General features: G+C 43.0%; 1 protein-coding gene and 1 long non-coding RNA gene across 12 annotated transcripts in view; one reads left to right on the top strand and one right to left on the bottom strand.

Moving 5' to 3' along the window:
- The window catches only part of gtf2ird1 (GTF2I repeat domain containing 1), a 157,786-nt gene that overhangs the window by 12,758 nt on the left and 119,999 nt on the right, over positions 1-25,029 (top strand). For 8 of the 10 annotated variants that reach the window (XR_010968476.1, XM_068008024.1, XM_068008029.1 and 5 more), the window contains exon 2: positions 20,174-20,314. Coding sequence is in view for 9 of the 10 variants with exons in the window: in XM_068008024.1 (XP_067864125.1) it covers positions 20,174-20,314 (141 nt within the window). In the remaining variant the exon portion in view is untranslated. Of the gene's footprint in view, positions 1-14,182; positions 14,312-19,161; positions 19,260-20,173; positions 20,315-25,029 lie in introns of those variants that run through there. The other 2 variants (XM_068008028.1, XM_068008026.1) reach the window with 2 other exon arrangements.
- LOC137344838 (uncharacterized) lies at positions 797-19,692 on the bottom strand. 2 transcript variants are annotated; one of them, XR_010968477.1, is made up of 3 exons: positions 19,415-19,692; positions 16,276-16,949; positions 797-6,618 (listed from the first exon to the last, which is right to left on the bottom strand). It is a non-coding gene; the product is annotated as an uncharacterized lncRNA (long non-coding RNA). The 2 variants fall into 2 exon arrangements; XR_010968478.1 differs by lacking the exon at positions 797-6,618 and adding an exon at positions 9,718-12,940.

The raw sequence follows: 25,029 nt of genomic DNA, 5'->3' as shown, positions 1-25,029 counted from the left end.
TCTACCCCAACAACGTGCGTCAGCCCCAATCTCAGAAGAGGATCAGTGCGGCATTTTTCCCATTTCTCATAATAACCATCCGTAGGCCTGGCTGTTGGTGCGAATTGATGGCGAATTAAGATCAGTTGTCCTGTGTTCACCAGGAACTGGATTGAAGACTATTCAAACTCATTTCACATAGGATCCTTACAGCCAGCAGACAGGGGAAATTTTAATCTCATCAGTCAGGGCTGGATTTGAATCCAAGTCCCACAGGTGAAAGGTCAGTCTCAAACCCACTGTGCCACCCAGTCCCAGAAATATGCATTATTTTCAGTACGTTGTCATGGTGAAATGGTGGGATGATGTGTTTTGATGGAATTTACTGTACCTTCTACTTGCAAACAAATGAGAAAGGTTGGTCAAACACTTTTCCTGAAGGCAATGCCCCTTTAATATATCAGAGTTAAACTTTATCATCTGATTGAGCATTCAGTGTGGGGAGCTGTGTAGCTGAGAAAGAAATGCTGCAATACAGTGAGAGAGAATGGGAAGTTACTGGCCAGCTGCTAGAAAGAGACAAACTGAGGGAACTGTGAGGAAAGGCAGAGATATAAAGATATCTAGGGTCCAGTGGAACTTTCAGAGAGAGAGAGTGTGGCCAACTTGGATAAAATATAAATGAAAACCAAGGATGAGAAATGAGACTAAATAAAGAGATTAACTGGGAAAGAAAGTTCATGTGTAGATGTCTGAAGTGTTATAAATGGTGTGGTGAAAGATAGAATACTAGAGCCTGGTCTTTAATTGTTTCCAAGCTTTTATTCAGAGATTCCCCTTACACACACACCACATCCTAGATAAGCTCTCCCATAAAAGAATACAAGAGAGTCCCCAATTGATACCCACCACCTGAATACAATTAACACTCATTGATAAATCATACAATTAATAGGAAGACCATTCAGGACCACTGTTGTTCACAATTTACATTAACGATTTGGATTCGGGAATCAGAAGTACAATTTCAAAATTTGTGGACGACACCAAATTGGGGAGTGTAGTTAATACGAAGGAAAAATGTGTCAAAATGCAAGAGGACATTAATAAACTTGCAGAATGGGCAGGTAATTGGCAAATGAATTTCAATATAGATAAGTGTGAGATGGTGCAGTTTGGTAGGATGAATAAGGAGGCCACATACTGCTTGATAATAAGAGCCTAAACGGGATAAAGAAGCAAAGGGATCTAGGGGTACAGATATATAAATCACTAAAAGTAGCGACGCAGGTAAATACGGCCATAAAAAAAAGGCAAATCAAGCACTAGGGTTCATTTCTAGAGGGATAGAATTGAAAAGCAAAGTATGTTAAACCTGTATAGAACCATGGTTAGATCACATTTGAAGTATTGTGCACAGTTCTGGTCTCCATATTACAGAAAGGATGTCGAGGCATTGGAGAGGGTGCAAGAAAGTTTTACAAGGATGATACCAGAACTGAGAGGATATCCTTATCAGGAAAGGCTGAACAGGCTGGGGCTCTTTTCTCTAGAAAAGAGAAGGCTGAGGCATGACCTGATAAAGGTCTTCAAGATAACGGAAGTGTTTGATAGGGTAGACGTAGAGAAAATGTTTGCACTTGTGGGGGAGTCCAAAACCACAGGTCATAAATATAAAATAGTCGCTAATAAATCCAATAGGGAATTTAGGAGAAACTTCTTTACCCAAAGAGTGGTAAGAATGTCGAACGTGGTACCACAAGGAGTAGTTGAGGCAAATAGCATAGATGCATTTAAGGAGAAGCTAGATAAGCACATGAGGGAGAAAGGAATAGAAGGATATCCTGATAGGGTTAGATGAAGAGGGAGGAGGCTCTCATGGTGTGTATACACCGGCATAGACCAGTTGGGCCAAATGGCCTGTTTCTGTGCTGTAGTTTCAACGTAACTTGATGTAATGCCCTCAATCCAGAGCACAAATGTAGAATTCACATCTGATTTAGTAAGAACTGGCTCCCTAGGTGATGTCTTAAAACTGATAGTAAAAAAAGAATGGCTTCATTGGTTTAAAAAAAGAATGGCTTCATTGGTTTAAAAAAAGAATGGCTCCATTGGTAAATGTACCGCTTGGTGTGGAGCTGACTTGTCCAGACCAGGAGTGTCATGGGTTTGATCACTGGTCTGAATTGAGTTAGCTGATCTCAGCCGTGATGCAGTTGGATGCCCTGGGTTAGGGAGGGAAAAATATCAGCCAGATTTCCTGCTCTTGGTCAGTTCCCAGTGACTCATGCTGTAAATTGTATGCAGGGACACTAGATGAGAACAGGATTAGACTCGGCAATGATATGTTCCCACCTTAATAATGTGACACTCGTTGTCCGTGGTCACTTGGACGAGGTACAAGAAGGTGGCTAGTGCCTTTGGACCTCTACCATAGCATGAAACCGTGCCTTCAGGAGAGGAAAAAAATGGAGGGGAATTAAAGCAGTGCCTATATTCAAACATGTAATTGCTCTGCAAAATGTGATACTTATGTTGCTGTTGAGGGAGATCTTTGAACAATGCCAACCCCTTCTCTTCTACAATGAAAGAGGTACTTCGATGTTCCACTTTCTTCTCCTGCCCCTAAAAGAAATTTGCCATTTCAGATCCCACCTTACAGCTGGGAGTCTCTCTATTGCACTGACCTACATTGGCACCCTGTCCCCCAATGCGTTGACTTCAAAACCCTCATCGTTGACTTCAAATCTCTCCAGGGTCTCGCCACACCCTGTCTCTTTGACCTCCTCCAACTTTGTATCCCTTCTCTAATCCTTCAGTCCTCTAACTCTGGTCTTTTATGCATCACACCTCCTTTAATCCCAATATCAGCGGCACAGCCTACACTCACCTTGGCCCTGTGCTCCTGGAACTCCCTCCCTAAACCTCTTCACCTCTCCGCTTCCCTCGCCACCTTTAGAAAACTTCTGAGAACCCGTCATTTTGACCAAACTTTTGGTCATTCCTTCTGACTCCCACATGGCTTAGTGTCAGTTCTGTTATCCCTTTTATTTATTTCTGCGCGCCCCCCCTCCCCCACACAATGAAGTGACTTGAGACGTTTTGTGTGTTAAAGGTGCTATATAAATGCAACTTGTTGTTGACATTCGTCAGCAGCTCCATAGGGAGCTTTGCTGACCATTATCCTTTCCCACTCAGGATGGTGATTATGAAGCATCAGAACTAAGGAATTGTATCGCATTGGACATGATAAGTGATATGATGTCATTGCACTCTGCTATTTAAGCTGGTAAATTGGCTTGCAAGACAGCTCACCAGATAATGCTGTCCCTTTAAGGGGGTAGGTGTGGCTCTGACCTTGTGAGCCCTTTTGCTGAGGTGTGTGGCAGTAAATAGAAGTCTCAGGTTACTTCTGCAGCCCCTGGCCAACAACTCACAATTTTTGAATCTGTTAGTTTTGTAGGCATCCTTTTTGCAGGACTTGATATGGAGCCCTTGACTAATCGATTCTTGATAGCAGATGGGCCGGAATTCCGTCGGCTCAATCTGGGAGCGCACTCGCTCTGAATCGTTAGTACTGATGGTTTGCTGCGTTCATGGGCTGCATACAAACCCAATGATGGGAAGTTCCTCCCCTCTTTGACGTGCATTCACCCTTTGCAAATGGAGCATTTTGTACAATGTAGCAAGTAATAGATCAAAACAAGTAGTCTTCACCTGCCAAATTCAGAACCCATTCTCATCAGTGACCAATGCAGGATTTTCACATCGTTCACCTGACGAAGGAGGAAGCCTCCGAAAGCTTGTGAATTTAAAATAAAATTGCTGGACTATAACTTGGTGTTGTAAAATTGTTTACAATGCAGGATTGGCTGCTACTTTAAGAAAACAAGTAAGACTCCCTGGGAACTTAATGACTGAACAGTAAGGCTGGTGCAGGATGTCTTAATACGTGGAGTACTGCAGTTATTGTTAGTTTTTAATATGCTGGGTATTTCTTAATAGGTGTTCTTCAAGTTCTTCATTGAACCCTTTGCAAGGTGCTGCTTCTTGCCCGATGTTGTCCAAATGGGATACATCAGCCAAGAGATTATAATGGTTGCTTTGAATGGTAAAACATGTCAAAGATTCTGGATGGGACCTATGCTCTACAACTGGCATAGGAAGATGCTGAGCAAAGCCCTGGCAGGGAGAGGGAGGATGTGATGAGTGGAGATTGGCAGAAATGAGGGATCTGCTGAGTGGAGACCAGGCATGAGGAAAGAAGATGCTGAATTGAGCCCAAATAACTTTCCATGGGGGGGTTGGGCGGTGGGGGGGTTGTGGAGAGGGACCTAGACATTACTCTGTGCGGAGGGAGGAGAGTGGAAAGGAGAGTTGCACAGAGTTGCCCTTGAATCACATCTCCAAGAAGCTGGTTTCAATATGGCAGGTCAGCAATTGTCCCCCCCACCATCCTCAGCCAGGGTCAAAGTGTGAGAAAGACCAAAGAGAAGGGAATTGTAAGGAAACAAATCATCTGGGGGTTGGCCAACTTGCCTCGTACCTGGTAACTGACCTCCAATTATCTGATCTGAGTAGTTTCTAAAGCTTTGAAATGTTCTTGATTTGAGATATGGGAGTGGAACCGAGCACCTCCAACTCATACGTGATTGAGTTGTGTTGTATAACTGGAAGCTTGAAGGAATTCCCTCCTGTTTGGTAAAACTGTGGGGTCCGAATTGTTCTCTACCTTGTCCCTCTTGATCTCCCTGATAATTGCTACGAAAGATTGTTCAGTTGCTGAGAAATCACCTTAAACATACATAGGGTGCTAGCTGGGTTTGTTTTGAAGGAGTACACCAGGACAAGGCCATACGAAGGCTTCAGCCTTAAGTTTATTAAATGAAAGATAGAACGTGCATGTACAATTTTTAAAAATACTCACCCGCCTGACTGCTATCTTCATTATATTTCTGAGGTTAATGAGTCTTCACCTAGCTATGGCTTCCAACGACCTCTGCAACTAATTAGTGACTTTTAACCTTTTACTCCTCTTCTTAAAGAGACCCCACTAGGTTTACACTGCCATCCTCTGCTATTTCACAGGGTTGCCTATTGTGTATCTGCCTTTTTTAGAAAAAAAAGGGCTTTTCCCCCTTTTTTTTAAGAAGAGAATGCCCATTGTGGGTCGTTTCCCCCCCCCCCCTCTTTTAAAGAGAGTAAGGTTTGTGGTCAGGATGTGTGTGCCTTACAAGATTTTTAATTTTTAAAGCCCTAGATGATAGGGCTTTAAAGACAGTTAGCATCCGAGGATATTTTTATAAACCTGTTATAAGGGGCAAACAATATTTAATAGGGAAAATAATTAAAGCTCACATATCATTGGAAACAGGACTTGTAAGTTGTTTTCAGTACATTTGAGAGGGTGGGTTTCGTGGATGGATTATGTTTGTGGAGATTTTACAATTTCCTCCCTTTTTAAAGAGGGCCTCTGTCATGAATCCCCTTTTTTTAAAAAAAGAAAGGGCTCTCATTTAAATATGACCCTTTAAGGTTTCAGTAGTTAAAGGGTCAATTTTTTATTGAAGGTTTTTTGGCCTGCTGTTGAGACTTTGGTAATCCTTAGTACTCCCTCCCTGTATTCTCGGAAGCTAGAAAGCTCCATGAATCACTCCCAGAGGCTCCTTCGCTGATAGAAGCCATTTTTGCACAGAGTACAATGACCTTGGTAGGCTGAGCCTGAGATTACAGCAGCTATTTGGCTAGGCCTGCAGAGCCAGTGCTACCCAGGGCTGTCTGCAGTCAATAAAGGCAGTTACAAGCCTGAAGTGAGCGCAAACTTTGCTGCACCTAAGGTCATTGGTGCTGATAAAAGGGCTTTGTTAGCAAAGTAAAGACCACAGTAGATTGATTCTTATTTCACAACACTGCATACACTTTTGTAGCATCTTTACCATAGTGAAACATTCTACAGTGCTTCACAAAGAAAAGGGTGGGGGGGTACTGATCAGGAAGTGAATTAAGATCTTTCAAAAATGTTCTGCACTGTGGATAGTTTATCAGTGAGTTCAATATGGACGTTTCACAGTTCAAAATATAATCCACCCATAAAACCCACCCTCTTCATTGCACTGCAGGCAACTTACAAGTCCTGTTTGCAATGATATGTGAGCATTACCTTCCATACTTGTTTGCCCCTGTAACGGGTTTATAAAAAACAAATGGACTGGTATCCATATTTAAAGCCCTATAATTTATATATTATTAAAAATCTTTTGTAGGGCACGCACTTCCTGTGCACAAACCTTGCTTCCTGTTATAAAATTTTTGGTCGTGCTTTTCTGGCAACGTTTACCATTACTAATTGCTATGTCAACATGTTTTATTCAATTTTCTGCTACAACAACTGTCACAATGTAGTGGCAGGCTCTGGCCACTAGGTGGCTCTGTAGAGCGAATTTCTGAAGTAGTTTTCCCAGCTCTGTCGCCATCTTATTTATATCTTTAAAAAAACACATATTCATCAACTAACTTTGTTATTTTATCTGCAAATTGACGTCCTCGGCCTCCCGTGCAGTGCACCCACGTGTGCAATTCTTTCTTTGTCCTGTGGAAGGTCCTTGCATATTTTATAAGCTCTAACATGGATCAGTTCTTCTGTAAGGACATAAAGAACAGGACAATTACCTGTGGAATGTCCTTCTTGGAGCAAAGGGTGCGATGCAGCTGAGACACTTTGAGATGAGCTCTCTTTTCTACTCGTACTAAGGTATTGGGTATTTGTTGCTTTCTCATGGCGCCATTCAGCATTACATTAGCCCCCACCCCCGCCGCCATCATTCGTCTTGAGTTCCATTGTGGTATGTTTTGAGATCTTTCTCTCACACACACACACACACACACACACACACACACACACATTCTCTCTCTCTCTCTCTCTCTCACACTCTTAGCACACACACTTTTCAATTTGTGTTCCAGTACTTTTTTGAGACGTCTTTCTTTCTCTGGAATTCTAGTGGACCAGGGGTACGCTGGGATAATATAGAACAAAGGGATTCATGTTTATCTTGTCTAGTCAGGGTCTTGAGACGAGTAGGATTTGTTTGCAGCCTGCTCTTGTCCTAGGTTTTACTTTTCTTTCCATTTCCGTAGCAAATAACCAGTGGGTACAGGAAGAGAAAAAAGTTCCATACATGCTTATTGTCTAATGAATAAGCAGCACCTGAGCGGCAAGAACCTTATCTATATGCAGAGCTGTGTTTGCCATGTGTTTTGTTGTTAGGACCTATACTCCTTAAGGCTGTCTTCTCCTGGTTTTGGGGCAGGCTTCATTGTTACAGCTCCATGCTCCCAAAACTGCTTCAGAGTTATGATGCTGTTGGAAAGTTTACCCAACAATGTGAACTGCACTGTTACATAGTTTGTTCTTGAGATGTTTAATCTGTGGACATGATCATTGATGTAGTCAGAAGAGGTGCTAGGTGCCAGTGAGGGGAGGTATTGAGTGGGGTTCGGGTCTGTGCTGGTTCCTTCCTGTTCCTACACATATAAATGAGCTGGAATCACAATCTTGATGAAAAGCAGTTGAATTTGCAGATGATGATAAGATGGGTGGAAGTGGGGGGTTTGGGGGAGAGGGGTTTGGGGGGTGGACTGTGGCTTCAGAGGCAGAAGCCAAGATATTACAAAGAGAATTTGACCACATTTTGCACCTGGGCTGATCAGTGGAAAATGTAATTCAAAATAGGCCAATGTAAAGTACTATACTGAAATAGGTATGTCTTCTGTGGGTGGGATTGAAGTTGCCCGGAGGTGGGGTTGAAAGAGTCCTGGGAGGGAGCAGGTTTAATTAACTCATTGCTCATTGCAAAACAGTGTGAGGCAGAAATAAACAAAACAAATAGGACGCTGGTTTATATTGCTAAGCAAGTTGACCTAAGGTCCTCTGAGATCATGGTGAAGCTTACAGTGATGGGCCTGCACCCGGAGTGCAGTTCTGGTTGCCGTGACATAAGAGGACTTACCTGGCCAAGAGTCAGTACAATGAGGCCAATCTCTGGTGTCAGAGGGAAGAGTTGTAAGGAACTGCTAGATACACTAGGCCTCTTCAGCTTCAAAAAGAAAGGTCTCAGGGGGACCCTTATAGAGGTAATACTACCACGACTACCACTACTACTACTACTACTACTACTACTACAACATTTTATATAGCGCCTTTAGTGGAGTAAAACATCTCGAGGCGCTTCACAGGAGCGTTATCAAACAGAATTTGACACCGAGCCACACGAGATATTAGGACAGGTGACCAAAAGCTTGATCAAAAAGGTAGGTTTTAAGGAGCGTCTTAAAGAAGGAGAGAGAGGTGGAGAGGCAGAGAGGTTTAGAGAGGGAATTCCAAAGCTTAGGGCATAAGCAGCTGAAGGCACGGCTGCTAACAGAGAAAGTAAACTAAAACTCTCAAATAGAGGAAAGGGACACAAGTTCCAGGTTGTGAAGGGCAAATTTCAGCGATGTCAGTGAGTATTCCTTTACACAAAGGATGATCAGGTTGTCTAGAAGGATGGTTGAGATTTTAGGAAACTATTGGATGCTGCAAGAGGAAGATGGTAATGTTGGTTGTCTGAAACAATGAGATGGGCTGGGTCAGGGGGGTCTTGTAATATCACCTTGCATTCCCTGTTTGCAGATCTGGCAAAAACAACATGCCATTCATGTTATCAGGGCTGCACTGTCCCTTGATTAAAATTGGCACAGTTTTGGTGACTTGGTCTCAGGACTAATGTGTATATCATATATAAATACTTGAATTTTACTCCTGTCGCTTTGTCAAGGTGGCTATTTTTATGTTTACAGTTCAGTCGGAGGGATCAGACTTACATCACAGAATGGTCCTTATACCTGGTTCTCTTTCGCCCACCCCACCCCTCACTGCTATAATATGACAGTCCAGAAACAGTGCCTTGTATCTCCTGAAAATCCATCCTCTGTGGATCAGCTGGATTAGGAGAAAAATATAAACTCTAACCTTATGCAAACCATCCTGTGTGTCCTGATGAAATTACTTTCTGTTGCAGTGGAATACTAAATATTAACTGATACAGAATCTGACGACCGTATGCACCCACTGGATTTGTGAGAATTCGTAATTTTCCAGGATAATCCTAATCCTTTCCGTATTCCTGATTTTGGTGCAGCGATGCCTCTTCCTGATGAGGTACATCTGGCTGATTCCCAATCCCATAATGCTTCCCATGGCACAATCTAAATCTATTCTGGCTGGATCCAGTCAGCTGAGGTTGGTTTATTTTTGGTCTAGGTTATCATGTTCCTTGACTCGGTCACTGGGGATTTGAGGAGGTCACATCATTCAAACAAGAGCTGTAGCAATCGTTATCACCGGGGAAGCTGTGTTGCACTGAGGTTACAGCCTTAGACGGGATGTTGCAATGCTTTGTGACCTGGTGTATATTTTAGGAGGGCCCACCCATGGTGAAGATCTCATGTGGACATGTTTGGGAGGGGAGGGGTTTTGGGCAGACTTTGTTCCTGCTTAAATCCTACTTGAGGGTTGTTATATCGATCACAGTAGATAGTCTGTCGCCTCATTGCACTGCCCCTGGATAAAAATACAGAAAAAGTGTTGGGGGGGAAAAAACATTTCACCATTGGCGACAATTCACATTCAAAAATACAAATTTGAAAGATTGTATTTGCTTTTAAAAAACTTTTTATATACAACAACAACAACTTGCATTTATATAGCGCCTTTAATGTAGTAAAATGTCCCAAGTCCCTTGTAAGGCCGTTATCAAACAAAATTTGACAGAGATATAAGAACAGGTGACCAAAAGCTTGGTCAAAGAGGTAGGTTTTAAGGGACGACTTAAAGGAGGAGAGAGAAGCTGAGAGGTTTAGGGAGTGAATTCCAGAGCTTTGGAATCGAGCTTAAATGAATCAAAAGCTTAAATTAAATATATTTTGGTGAAGTTGCTTGTTTGTGGATGTTATATTGTTGTGAAATTGACTCCACAGTATTTTATCACTACAGGAAGCTGGCCTGGTTCTCTTGAGCTTGCAATTCACTGCTCCTCGCCCTCTTCCCTATGACCATCTGCAGCCAGGAAGTGGTGAATCTCTAGAGATAACCTAACCCCTTACATTAATACCAACTGTAACATGCAGATTAGGGTGACCAAACTAGCTTCAAAGAGTTATTAGACCAGCAGAGCAAGGGAGTTAACACAAACCCTTGAGTTTTGACTGCACCCATGCTCATGGTGACTTGTCTTCCTCACTCAGGCTTAGTCAGTCTTCATTTGGTCAGTAGCATTAAATGTTCATCGGGGTAATTTAAAAAAAAATCTCGACTGAGGTAGACAAGAAAATGTTAATTCTTGGTAATGTTTGATGTATTTTTAGAAAGTCCAATATCAATATTCTCTCTAAAAAAGTTGCGTAGGCTGAATGCTGTGAGGTCAATGCAGTTCATGTACGTCCATTATATGCAGTGCAAAAGAACACTGATGTAGGATACTTACTGCTACATAATGTGCTTCCTGGTAATGAGAAACTGGAACTCTTGTGAATTAACCATGGCTGCAAATGTTTAAATTACCCATACAGACTGTAAAAACATTTACTGCTGCCAATTTAGAGAAATTTAACAAGATTAAACCTCTAATTGACCTCACTATCTGTTTAGACCATTCCCCCACAAGGAGTATCTAAGCAATGGCCTTAAAGGGCCAGGCCAGATTAACAGTGAAACATTATAGCTGTGCTCCAGATTCCAGATTGCCCATGAGGAACATCAGGGGAGCTCAACCAGATTTTGTGTAAAACTGCAGCTTATATTGGAGTTGGATAAAGCTCTGTGCATTTTATTATCACTTGGTGTGCAATGGGAAAATACCCTTTGTGCAAACAGCGAACAAGAATCTTTTTGCAAACACGTGTTATTACTCTTACGTGTTGGTCCATGGACAAAGTCATTGTATAGAGGCAAGGATGGAGGCAGCAGACCTTGGGCAAGCATGTTGTCCAGGTCTGACCGAGGATAGGTGTTAAACATCCACAGTGGATGAGTAGGCAGGCCGCAGCTCTGAAGTGTAAGAGATGGGACAGAGGAAAGGTGGAGGAAGGTGAATGCTTATCTAGGATATGTCTGAATGTGGTAAGGCTTAAAGAAGACTTACTCACTGAAAATATTCTCCATCTAAAACCTCCACCCCCAGAAAGACAATTAGAAAATATATATCTTTAGAAGAGCCATTTCAGCTCGCGCTGTTCCGACTACGTTTCTGGCTGCCATTTACCTCGGCAGGGATCAGGCTCCTTCCCGCTTCTGGATATCAGCATCCCTATCCCCTCCTCCCCCTCCTCCCCCAGTGCTTGAACATAAATCCGAGGCTTAGCAGGAGCCAGCTTGAGAATGATGTTCTTCAATTCACGGGGCCACTTGTCCTGATTTTCTCTCTTTTATTTAGTTTAACCCCATCACTGGAACATTGACCCAGTGAAAATGAGATCAGTAAATGAATATTCTTTGAAGGTCATGATTTCATCTTGAGATGTGCTGTAAAAATTATGCATCACGATTCTTGTTGCTGGCTTTCCATTTATTGGGGCTTTTCCAATTTTTAGATGATAGTTGACCTTTCACAACTTGGATGTATTGTGGATTAATCGTAGAACTTTCAATGAGTAACACTGCTTGACTGTGAGATTCTGATTTTAGATTGCTGTTGCTTTGTGCTAACAGGCCACCTCGTGAACACTTTCTATCTTTGTTATCGATTAGCAGATTGCAGAAAAATCTATACTTGATCCTAGCCTAACAGCCTAGTGGACCAACTATTTCCCATTCACTCTGGGGTTGCCAACCCTCCAGGATTGTCCTGAAGACTCCCAAACAATGCTGCAAGTGATCCAGGAGAACAACCGCAGGGAATTTGGACTTTTCCCTTTGTGGCTGCATCAAATCCCTCACGTGCCAAAGCAAATATCAGTCGGTGTCTGGTGCAGTTTCAAATTGGATGACTTTTGCCCCCCTCCGAAGAATTTGTTTCAAAGCAACTCTGTCCCTAACGGCATTACATCATCTGTGAAACCTCTGGGAATACATCCATCCGATAGAAATGCAACACAGGAACTATTTCCCATTCGTTCCCATTGTTTAGAATTTCTGATCAATGCACAAAATATTCCCAGTTTTGTTTAATGTTCAATTAATCATTATTCAAATCAATCCCGAAATAGTACAATTTAGAAACTGATAACTTTCAATGTGATGTTTTTGTGTATTTAAATCACTCTAAGAATGATTAATTGGACCTTATGAAGGTGACTAATCAGACTATAGCGTAGAAATGACTTTTAATGATAATAGTCAATGAATGTGTTCATATGACATTCCTGTCTGGCATTTTAGTGGCAGCATTAACCCATTTAAGATACACAGGGTAGCACCTCGGTTAAACAGTGGGCAGCGGAATGCCATACAAATGTGCTAAGCATTCGTCCAGCGGGTGATTTCAAGGCCTAGAGGAATGTGTGATTAATCAGACGGTATCTGGCACAAAGATCTGCAGTTGCCTGTATTTTTTTGGAAACTGTACAGAAATCCTGACCCAAGGAATCTAATGATAAGTTGGTGAAGATTTAGCTTGTGCTGAATATTATTGAAGTTGCACTGTAGTGTTTGTTGTTAAGGTTAGTCGGTAGTTTTGGTTTATCTTTATAGTTTTGATTTATCTGCCCCACACGGTTGAAGCAAATTTCCAGTTTAATGCATCCAAATGAGCAAGCACAGGAGAGTGTCGACCCTTTTTTAACCTTCCGTTAGCTGGGGTGAGGGGAGGGGAGTTTTTCATTCAGGAAGTACTGAAACATCCCATCACTAACTTCTTCAAGGTTAAGATAAACCGTGTGAACATCAGACAGTGGAGTACTCTATTTCTCAATGACACTAGGGACCCTGTGTGGAAATAGAAGAATACCGTATAAGATTTCTGTGTGAATGGAGTTCTTGATTGTTGTGGATTAATTCTTCATCCAACTTAAATCGTAGACAACACTTCAGGCAATAGACTGTTACAGATTGTTCCTTTTCTCCCCTCCTACTCTCCTGAAAGTGTCAACTTGTAATGGGATACAGCTCACAGGTCCTGACTGCCCTCTGTTACCTCATCCAAGTAGTTGCTGGGACTGCTAATTGTGCTTTGCACGTTGCACACAAATGCGGTACCGAGAGCCAACCTACAATGCAAGGTCAGCTCATTTACATGGTGTCACGGAATTACACGCTGCGAGCACATCAGGGTTACGACTCAAGTTGTGCAGAATCTGCGGGTCTTATAGGGTGACTGGTCACCCTGAAAACTGTGCTGCTATTGAGGGGGAGAAATGGTGGAGCAAATTGACAAAGCAGAATGGCGCCATTTGGAGGTCCTGGAGAGAATGGAGCTGCACCAGAGCCTACTGGATGAAGTTGACTGAAAAAGGCAATGTTATCTCGCCTGTGCACTGATCCTGGGCATGTGATGAAGAAACTTGTTGGCCTCTGAAGGGTTGCTAAGATAAGTGTGCCCATGCTTTGCCTAATTTTACAATCTCGCCTTACAATGCATCTTAACAGTACTTCACTGTAAGCTTACTAGAGAATCACAAAGCTGAAGAGAATGTACTGCATTCTGGCAACTGTTCATACACTTATCACTTGCTGAGGCATGCCCATGTTCTAGCAGGGCACTCTGTATTGCTGCCCTGTGTTTCCCATATGGACCATTAAATGTGGCATGCAACAAACGGCAAACATGCTGCTGCATGTCGATTAAGGTGGCCACCGCCTTGGTCACCTAGGTGACACACATCCTCATTCCAACATCTGCCTCTTTACTAAATGCTTGCAGAAGAAGGCTGCACATAACATGTGGCAGTGTACGCAGATTGGAGGGTACTGCTTATGTGGAGAGGGCCCGAGAAATTGTGGCCTGGAACTAATAGAGGGAATGGAGGAAGTGGAGGCTGAAGGCCCACCCCAGCCTCATGGATAGTATCAACGTTTGTTTATAATTCTTCATTTCCATACGCACTCACTCATTCACTTCTTCACACTAGCATTGTATAACACAATAGAATATCATCCCACAGAAGCTGCTTCACAGAATTTCTTACTGCTAGCATTCTAAGATATGTTCTTCTGGTTCTCTAGGTGCTCTGAAGGAGGCAAGATCTAATGTCTGGCCTCAACTGACCATCTCTCAACAGTCTGCATTTCCCACTCCTACAGTGGCAATCTCCATCATAGATACACCCTGTCTGTCTCTGATGTACGGGTCAAATTGAGGTGATGAGTTACGAGCTACGTGAAGGAAGTGCATCACATAACATTAATTAACAGTTATATGGGCTACAGTGTATTGTTTTGTGTGTGTGTGTAATATCTATCTATATCTCTATAATAATCTTACATCTATGCATTTTCTGACACTTTGCCCATTATAAATCCCTATGTGCACATTTTTAATAGAAACTGCCTCTGTAAATTTGTCATGTTGTAATTACACTCTTCTGCCAATGGAGGTGCTGCAGCACCATCAATAGTAGGAGGGTTTATTTATAGCGAGACTAGTTTACATAGGCAGTTTCCATTACAAATATGGACATAGAAATTCAAGATAGAAAAAGTAAAATAAAGTCAAATGACTTTGAAATGGGGGCTCGATTATGTCTGCACACCCTGGCCTAATTATCAACTGATCTCTCCCCACTTCACCTGAAGACTACACGTGATCTTAACTCCCCTGTATAACACCATGGGAGATTGACTAGATCGACTCTTGCACTCCTTGTCATCGATTCCCATTATAAATTCATGTGTCCACATTTATAATGGAAGCTGCAGTGCCACCAGTGGTTGGAGTGTGTAATTACAGTGTGGCCAGTTTACATAGGCTGTTTCCATTATAAATGTGGACATGAGAATTTATAATGGAAAAAATTGACAGGAAGTACATGGAGATGTAGATCTTTTCCTGCGCTCCAGACATCGCACTTCAAAGTGTCAAAAGTATTTTTTGTTTCTAAAAAAAAAAGCTAGTAATTTTCTGCTGATTTTCTGTATCGGAGGAGCTGCCATTTGATGGAGAAACACTGGCCCTCCCAATGTACTTAGTTTCTAATTGACCTCAGAATGTGCTGACCTTAAAAAGACAATTGTAAACAATTTTACAACACCAAGTTATAGTCCAGCAATTTTATTTTAAATTCACAAGCTTTCGGAGGCTTCCTCCTTCCTCAGGTGAACGTTGTTGGAAATGAAATCCTCGAAATGAAATCGCATTTATAAATCACAGAACAATGCTTGGTGATTACAGACAGTTTTTTCAACTGCCCGTTGCCAAGGCAATCAGTGTGCAGACAGACAGGTGTTACCTACAAGTTCTCTGAATATACAAATCACCAAAAAAAACCAAAAAAACAGAGATAGAGAGGTAGAAACATAGAAAAGACAGCAACTGACCCGTTATATTAAAAACAGATAACATTTGTTCGCTGGTGGGGTAACGTGTAGCGTGACATGAACCCAAAATCCCGGTTGAGGCCGTCCTCATGGGTGCGGAACTTGGCTATCAATTTCTGCTCGACGATTTTGCGTTGTCGTGTGTCTCGAAGGCCGCCTTGGAGTACGCTTACCCGAAGGTCGGTGGCTGAATGTCCTTGACTGCTGAAGTGTCCCCCGACTGGGAGGGAACCCTCCTGTCTGGTGATTGTTACGCGGTGTCCGTTCATCCGTTGTCGCAGTGTCTGCATGGTCTCGCCAATGTACCATGCTCCGGGGCATCCTTTCCTGCAACGTATGAGGTAGACAACGTTGGCCGAGTCACAGGAGTATGAACCATGTACCTGTGACTCGGTGATTTGTATATTCAGAGAACTTGTAGGTAACACCTGTCTGTCTGCACACTGATTGCCTTGGCAACGGGCAGTTGAAAAAACTGTCTGTAATCACCAAGCATTGTTCTGTGATTTATAAATGCGATTTCATTTCGAGGATTTCATTTCCAACCACGTTCACCTGAGGAAGGAGGAAGCCTCCGAAAGCTTGTGAATTTAAAATAAAATTGCTGGACTATAACTTGGTGTTGTAAAATTGTTTACAATTGTCAACCCCAGTCCATCACCGGCATCTCCACATCTTAAAAAGACAGGCAGACAACATGCAGCCCTACTCTAGCAGTTGAACGATACATTGTGCGTTACATGGTGTAGTGCTCCTGTCCTTATAAAACAGCATATCATCCAACTTACCATGTGTGACACAGGGGATCTGGTAATTTGTGAAATAAGACTAGTGCCAGCACTGAATCCACCCTACACTGAGTTCACTCATCGCTGTTACTGCGACAAAAGATTTTGTTCATTAGAGAAAGTTAAGAATTGGACTTAACGCTGTTCAGGTCCCATCATTAACTCAGCAATCTTGTCCTTTTACCTGTGCAGCTTAAAGGAGGCAAAGGTAGCAGGAAATGGTTTCAGTATAAACGATTTGCCTCCACTCCAGTCTGGGCAGTGAGAATATTCCTACTTTGCCACAAGTTGTTTCGAAGTCTATTTGTTTATGTCCTTGGTACTTGCCCTTTCAACTGGAAAGCTTCAGTCTGTCAGCTGACCTGCACCCTACTGAGTCCCAAGGTGGTGCTTCACTATGGGGGAAGGGATGTGGCTGTGAGGGGGGTTTTCTTTGGGGCGGGAGCAGTACTTTAATACCAAAATTATTGACCTCAGCGTCCCTCAGTTAGAGAGGGGGGGGAATTGACCATGGTTCCCACTCCTGGTCGCCATTCCATATCTTCTTCTTGAAGTAAGTGCGTATGTGTGTTCTGCAAGAACAGGATTGCTTCAGCTGTGATCCTCCCTGGTCAAATAACCTGCTGACACTCCCGACTAGATGTAGACATGAAGAATAGTGACTTGTGTGGTTCCTGTGAAAGAAGAGAAAATTAGTACAAAATGAAGGAAGAAACAGAAAGTAGTCCCACCCATATACCTTCTCCTTTTATTAACAGTTCAGTGGACAGAGACTTCATCTCACAGACTTGAGGAGGAGAGTTCAAAGAGAGATAGTCTTGAGTCCCACAATTGTGTGGATTTTACAACCATCAGAAAAGGGCTGTCTGTATTTTGAAGCCTGTGCCAACTTAGTCTTGAAGAGTTAAATTAATGCAAGAGGTGTTCTGTCTTGGGACCCACATTCAAAGAGAAATCAAGTTGCCTTTTTGTTGTTTTCATATATCAAGAAGTGTAGGGAAATTCTCACTGTATTAAACTAAACATTGTTCTTTCATTTATCTTGTGTAAACAAACCATTTATTGGTTCAAAACCTGTGCCTTATTTCAATATAGTGCTTATTCTGCCTGCCTTCCATAAAGAGAGGAGAATTCACATGGTGATGTGTTGCATTCCAGTATCCAGTGTGCAGAGTAAGAGTTTCCCATTACGGTCCCTGGGTTATGCATGTTACTGTTTTTCCAGATATTGAGGGCAGGAAAAGTTGCACTCTGGACTGTTAGGGACGTGAAGTCTGCTTACAGAAATGACTCGATGCTGAACCTGAAGAAACTATAGACCAAAAATTGTGGCACTTTGCCACCAGTTATAGGCAGATTTGAGGCTTTAAATCTTGTCTGTCCCCAGTTTCTGGCACTACAGTGATTCACTCTTAAAATATATGATGGACATTTTACTTGAGTGCACTCCTCCCCATTGTATTAATCCAGTTTATCCTCCGTCTGCCTCAGTTTCTAACTTCTGATCTCCAGGGTTTGCCCATTCTTTGGGTAATTCTGTTGGTTTGCTTCCTTTGATGTGTAATGTCAGACACAGGCAGTCTCTCTGAAAGTATTGAGCTCTGTCCCCAGGGCGTGTATGCAGTATAGGATTGCAGAAGTGTGGTGGAGGAGAAAGGGTGAAGTAATTGTGACTCTCGTGTGACAACAGTCACTTTTATATGGGTCTTCTAATTCGGATTCTGGCATCTGTGAGCTGGCTCCTGGCACTTATGCTGTTAAATCTGGATTCCAGAGACCAGCGGCAGATTTGTCGACCCAGCTTCACCTTAAAATTCCTGAAAGGAGCAACCTACCCCGCCCCCCCCCCCAAACTTTGGGGGAGGAATGGCTTTCAAGCAATGAAGAAGCTTAACCCCGATTCTTCACCTTTCGGGTGCGACTTTCCGCTGGGAGTGCAGGATGACCTGTGCTTGCTGATCTACATTGGCTCCCGGTCCGCCAAAGCCTCGTATTTAAAATTTTCATCTTCATGTTCAAATCCCTCCATGGCCTTGCCCCTCCCTATCTCCGTAACTTCCTCCTGCCCTACAATCCTCCGTGATCTCTGCGTTCTTCCAATGCTGGCCTCGTGTGCATCCCTGAATTCCTTCATTCCACCATTGGAGGCCGTGCCTTCAGCTGTCTAGGCCCTAAGCTCAGGAATTCCTTTCCTAAACCCCTGCACCTCTCCTCCTTTAAGACGCTCTATAAAATCTACCTCTTTGGCCAAGCTTTTGGTTACCTGTCCTAATGTCTCCTTCTTTGGCTCGGTGTCAATTTTTGTCTGATAACGTTCCTGTGAAGCACCTTGAGACGTTTTACTACGTTAAAGGAGCTGTATAAATGCAAGTTGTTGTTGATGGGTGAATTTATCCTGTAATTTCTTCTCTTCGAGAATGGAAGTCAGCTGGTGCTTTTTGTTGCTGTGACGATCGTATAAAGCCCATTAATTGGTTAACAGAGCATGGTCACCCGCAAAAAGTAGCAGGAAACTATTGTAATGCTCAATAAGCACGTTTGATTGCATCAAAGGGTCACAAGGGTATAACTGTGTGTATGCAATCTGCAGCGATTACAACAGGGGCGATTTCCCTTTAAGAAATCCCGAGTGAATGTGAAGGTGACTCATGTCAAGATAGTTGGAGCCCACAGCTGCGGATGTTTTTAAATGGATTATTTCAAAATCATCATTCCACTGGTTTCGAGGCCACTACAGGCCGTCTCATTTAGATTTCAAGACAGCCCACACAAAAAAGCTCCAATTACTTTATAGAACTGCCTTGGTGCCTGTGTTTAACACAGGGCTGTGTCTCTGAAAGAGTTAACATCTGAGCTGGGAAAGATAAAAGTTGGTGGTAGACTTTGAGCTGTAGTGAAATTAAAACAGTCCAAAGTAAACACAAAAGCAAAAACAGCTTGCTGGAAATCTGAAACAAACAGAAAATGCTGGAAGCACTCGGCAGGTCAGGCAGGTTGGATGAGAGAATGGTTGAGGTGTCGACCCTTTGTCAGAACTATGTACAGTTAATACAGTTTGTGCTTTATCTTTAACAAAAGGTCCCATGCTGTAAGACAACTCCGAAAGGAGGATTATGCTGAAACAGTTGCGACTACTCACCCAGTGGTTCGATAAGTTGATCCAATAAGTAGCTGGGCCATACAGATCTCACTCAGGGCCATTAGTGCCCTTGGGTCGGAGGTGGTGAAAATGAGCCAGAGTTTCCATTCCTGCACACTGCTGGAAATGTGCAGGTATGGGGGTCGAGGGAGGACAGGGCCGGACAGTGTTCAGCTGGGATTCCTGCTGACGTTCGACGTCAAGGTTCACGAGTACATGTTGGACATTTGGGAAAGGTGCCAAAAGGTGACCAGAGGCTGTTAGAACTGTACCTCAGCAACAAGTCAAAGCTTTGAGGAGAGGAGGGGAGGGAAAAAATTGGCAAGAAGTCGCTAATTGTGTTTATATTAGTAAATGACTTAGCAGTAGTTGCCTTAGCAACCAAGAAGGTCAATTGCAGTGTCAATGCATTTTCAACAGCAGGGAATGACCAGTTCAGACGTCAGTATAGACTGGCACATAGTTTGTACAACATGGTCCTTGTACAACCAGCAGCAGGCCGTACACGACTGGGGTAGTGGGGGGGGGGGGCAGCAGCAGGGGGGCGTGGCTGGAGAAATGATTGGTGGGGGGGGGGGGGGGGGGAGAAGAAACAACAACAGGCCACGCCGGGGAGTTGGGGGGTGGGGGAAGAGGCGAGAGAAAAGAGAGAGCGGGAGGAGGAGAGGAGAGGACAACAACAAGCAGCGTGGGGGGGGGGCAGTGATGAACAGGAAAGTTTCTGTAATGGATGTCTTACTGTTGTTATCTGTTCCACAGGTAAACATGGCACATATAGGGAGTTTGGAGGAAGGAGCCAGGAGTAATAACTGTCACGAACAGCTACTTATGTGTGGAGTTCAGAGCTTCTCAGACAAGAAGGACATTATCACCAGCTTGGTCTCTGCCTTGGACTCAATGGTCAGTACAACCTGCTCCAGTAAGACCGGCTACAGAGCTTAGTGAAAGAGAGAATTTCTCATTCAGCAGCCCTCCAGTTGAAAGAATCCTGATTTAACTTTGCCTGCATTTCTGCTGTCTCCCTCAGTAACGTTTCTTCAAACAGTCAATGCTGGTTGGACTCCAGTTTGATTTCCTGACCCCAGTCCACTGTGTTCCTGATCTCAGCCATGCTGCCATAGGGAAGAATGGGGAGGCGGGTGGAATCAGGGATGGTGGTTGCGGAATCAAAGAGATGGTCATCGCCAGGCCACTGTTATGGGCCTAGCTCCAGCTAGCTCGGGCTGCACAGATAGAGGCTTAGGTGCAGGATTTCATGGCAGGAGTTGTCAGATCCCCTTCAATGTTCCTTTGCACCACACAACAGCAACAACTTGCATTTATTTAGTGCCTTTAACATAGGAGAAATGTCCCAAAACGCTTCACAGGAGCATTATCAGACAAAATTTGACACTGAGCCACATAGAGATATTAGGACAGGTGACCAAAAGCTTGGTCAAAGAGGTAGGTTTTAAGGAGCATCTTAAAGGAGGAGAGAGGGGGAGGTTGAGGGAGAGATTTCCAGAGCTTAGGGCCAAGGCAGCTGAAGGCACAGCCACCAATGGTGGAATGATTTAAATCATGGATGTGCAAGAGGCCAGAATTGGAGGAGTGCAGAGATCTTGGAGGATTGTAGGGCTGGAGGAGGTTACAGAGATAGGGAGGGGCGAGGCCATGGAGGGATTTGAACACAAGGATGAAAATTTTTTAAATCTTAAATTTTAAAGTATTAAAACCTCCCTCAATGCCTCTAAACTCTTGCACCACTGAGTTCTGAGCCTCCCATTCCCAACTACTCTAACAATCCCACACTGCTCCAATCCCCTGCGCCCACACCTTCCCACGCCACTCCAACCTCCTCCTCCAATTTCTCCCTCCCCTGTGTATTGCACCCTTCTCCTAGACACCCTGACCACACCCAATGCCGCCGTCCACCTCCAACCCACTACATGTTCCCCCCCCCCCCCCACCAATCTTCCTCTGTCCTTTCACTTTAACAAAAGAGATGTACAAATTTGCTTCATCAACAAAGTAGCATCTCTAAGAGCCACACAGAGGAGGATAGAGAAGACACAGTATGTAGAACAAAGAGCGAACTTACAAATTGTTGCCTCCACACAAAATAATTCAACTGTCTAAGTCATACAAAGAACAAGAGAACCAATAGACAACAAACATGAACATAAACAGCAAGGAAAGAATCACACGGTTGGAGAGAACCAGAAAAATTATAACCGGAAAAGACAAATGTTATTTTATTCGTTATCAAACCCACAACACCTCAGCTATATATGATATAATACATTGTTCATTACATGGTACAGCACTCCCTGACTTAGAGTGAGCAATTCCCTGGGGGATTCTGTTGTTATATATTAAAACCATGTGTCACATTGCAGACATAATGCTTTGTTAAAGCTGCAAAACAATAGTAAAATGCTCGGTACTTCTGAGCTGCAGCCTGAAACTGACTGGAATGTGCTATTCTGCGTAATTCCCAGATCAAACAGATACTAATTCTAATAGATCTCAGCCTTTCCTTAACCATTATAGATTGTGATCTTAAAAGGGACTTTAGCATTAGAATAATATATTGTCCATAAGAGGGCATAGTACAGCTGCCTTTATAAAATACCATGTCATCCAATTGATGGACTAGTTGAGGCGAATAGCATAAATGTCTTTAAAAGGAAGCTGGATAAGCACATGAGGGAGAAAGTAATAGAAGGATATACAGATAGAGTTAGATGTAGTACGGTGTGAGGAGGCTTGTGTGGAGCATAAACACCGGCACAGACCAGTTGGGCTGAATGGCCGGTTTCTGTGCTGTAAATTCTATGTAATCATGAGCAAATCCACAGGAGACCTGCTAATAATGCATTAAAATTATAAGTCTAGCATATGCCGATATCACAGTCATTATGTCATATTTTGCTGCTGCGTGCTTCAGAGCTGTAGCCTGAAAATGACCAACATAATCCAATCTGAAAACTTCCTTGACCATACAATGATCAAACTCTGACCCCAGGCTATATTTACTTAATAACAATTAATCTTTGTGGCCTTAAAGAAATACCTTAGCAAGATAATACTTTCTCTATAATACAGCATAACACACCTGCTGTTAAAAAAAAATCAGTATCACCTATCTTACTGTGATCAACGCCACACAAGATCCAGTAGGAAACAGTACATGAAAAATGGCAAGTTTGGTGCACATTTCTCTCACACTTCAAGCATCACATTTTATATGCAAATTTATTGCAATTGATTGGCTTAAATTTTGGAAGCAATGGACAGGAAAGCGGCGAAGAAACTGCCAATGAGAAATTACTCGGGACCTTGAAAAGGAAAAATTTGCAGGGTTATGGCGAGTGGAGTAATTGGATGGCTCTTTCAAAGAGCCTCTTTCAGAGGCACGATGGGCTGAATGGCCTCATTCTGTGCTGTATGATTCTATGTGAAAACAATGAATAAGTCTGGACAGACAGCGAAACAAAAGAGAAAAAGAGTACCAAACAAATCACTCTGAAAATATTTTTGAAATCTTTTTGGCTGCCATCTTTGTTTTTCAGTAACTAAAAGAAATATTTCTGAAAAATGTCTCTCCATAAAAGAAGACATATCTCGCAACATGATTAAACTTATCTGTAGAATTATCTTGTATATTGCAGTACTTTCGTTAATGTTTTTACTCAGAGGCCGCAATATCTTTGAGTTCATTCCCCACACATTGCTGACAGAGGCAAGTCTCTTTAGCTATCAGTTCCCAGCAAACACCTGTGTCTACATTTCCCAGCAAGGGAGGGAGCTGGGGAAGATAACATAAGTCTGAAGAAAAAAGAAATAGGAGATGAGAGTAAAGGTCAGACTAAGGTAAGGAATAAGGGTAACTTGAGCAGTCAGGGAACAAATACGGTTATGGAATCATAGAATGGTTACAGCAAGGCAGGAGGCCGTTCGGCCCGTCGAGTGTATGCCGGCTCTCCGAGAGCAATCCAGCTAATCCCATTTCCCCGCTCTTTCCCCGTAACCCTGCAAATTTTTTCCCTTCAAGTATTTATCCAATTCTTTCTTGAAAGCCACAATTGAATCTGCATCCACCACCCTTTCAGGCAGCGCATTCTCGATTATAACTACCTGTTGTGTAAAAAAGTTTTCCCTCATGTCGCCTTTGGTTCTTTTGCCAATCACTTTAAATCTGTGTCCTCTGGTTCTCGACCCTTCCGTCAATGGGAACAGTTTCTCTTTATTTACTTTATCTAAAACCTTCATGATTTTGAACACTCCTATCAAATCTCCTCTTAACCTTCTCTGTTCTAAGGAGAACAGCCCCAGCTTCTCCAGTCTATCCAGGTGGCTGAAGTCCCTCATCCCTGGAACCATTCTAGTAAATCTTTTCTGCACCTTCTCTAAGGCCTTCACATCCTTCCTAAAGTGCAGTGTCCAGAATTGGACACTACTCCAGTTGTGGCCAAACCAGTGTTTTATAAAGGTTTAACATATTTTCCTTGCTTTGTACTCCATGCCTCTATTTATAAAGCCCAGGATCCCGTATGCTTTTTTAACCACTTTCTAAACCTGTTCTGCTACCTTCAAAGATTTGTGCACACACACCCCATGTTCCTGCACGTCCTTTAGAATTGTACCATTTAGTTTATATTGCCTCTCTACATTCTTCCTGCCAAAATGTATCACTTCACACTTTTCTGCATTGAATCTCATCTGCCACGTGTCCGCCCATTCCACCAGCCTGTCTACATGCTCTTGAAGTATATCGCTATCCTCCTCACTGTTCACTGCACTTCCAAGTTTTGTGTCATCTGCAATTTTGGAAATTGTGCCCTGTACACCCAAGTCCAAGTCATTAATATATATCAAAAAAGCAATGGTCCTAGAACCGACCCTGGGGAACACCACTGTACACCCCTCTCCAGTCTGAAAAACAACCATTCATCACTACTCTGTTTCCTATTACTCAGCCAGTTTTGTATCCATGCTGCCACTGCCCCCTTTATTCCATGGGCTTCAACATTGATGACAAGCCTATTATGTGGCCCTTTATCAAACGCCTTTTGGAAGTCCATATACACCCTATCAACCGCATTGCCCTCATCGGCCCTCTGTTACCTCATCAAAAAACTTAATCAAGTTGGTTAAACACAATTTACCTTTAACAAATCCATGCTAGCTTTCCTTTATTAATCCACACTTGTCCAAGTGACTGTTAATATTGTCCCGGATTATTGTTTCAAAAAGTTTCCCCACTACCGAGGTTAAACTGACCAGCCTGTAGTTGCTGGGTTTATCCTTGCACCCTTATTTGAACAAGGAAGGGTGTAACATTTGCAATTCTCCAGTCCTCTGGCACCACCCCCTTATCTAAGGATGTTTGGAAGATTATGGCCAGTACATCCGCAATTTCCACCCTTGCTTCCCTCAGCAACCTAGGATGCATCCCATCCGGACCGGGTGACGTATCTACTTTAAGTAGAGCTAGCCTTACTAGTCCTGCCCCTTTATCAATTTTTAGCCCATCCAGTATCTCAACTACCTCTTTTTTGGCAGCATCTTCTTCCTTGGTAAAGACAGATGCAAAGTACCCATTTAGTACCTCAGCCATGCCCTCTGCCTCC

The sequence above is a fragment of the Heptranchias perlo genome, chromosome 28 (genome assembly GCF_035084215.1).
Source record: "Heptranchias perlo isolate sHepPer1 chromosome 28, sHepPer1.hap1, whole genome shotgun sequence".
Taxonomy (NCBI): Eukaryota; Metazoa; Chordata; class Chondrichthyes; order Hexanchiformes; family Hexanchidae; genus Heptranchias; species Heptranchias perlo.
The sequence above is the reverse complement of the archived record's forward strand: the minus strand, read 5'-3'. Positions and strand labels throughout refer to the sequence as shown.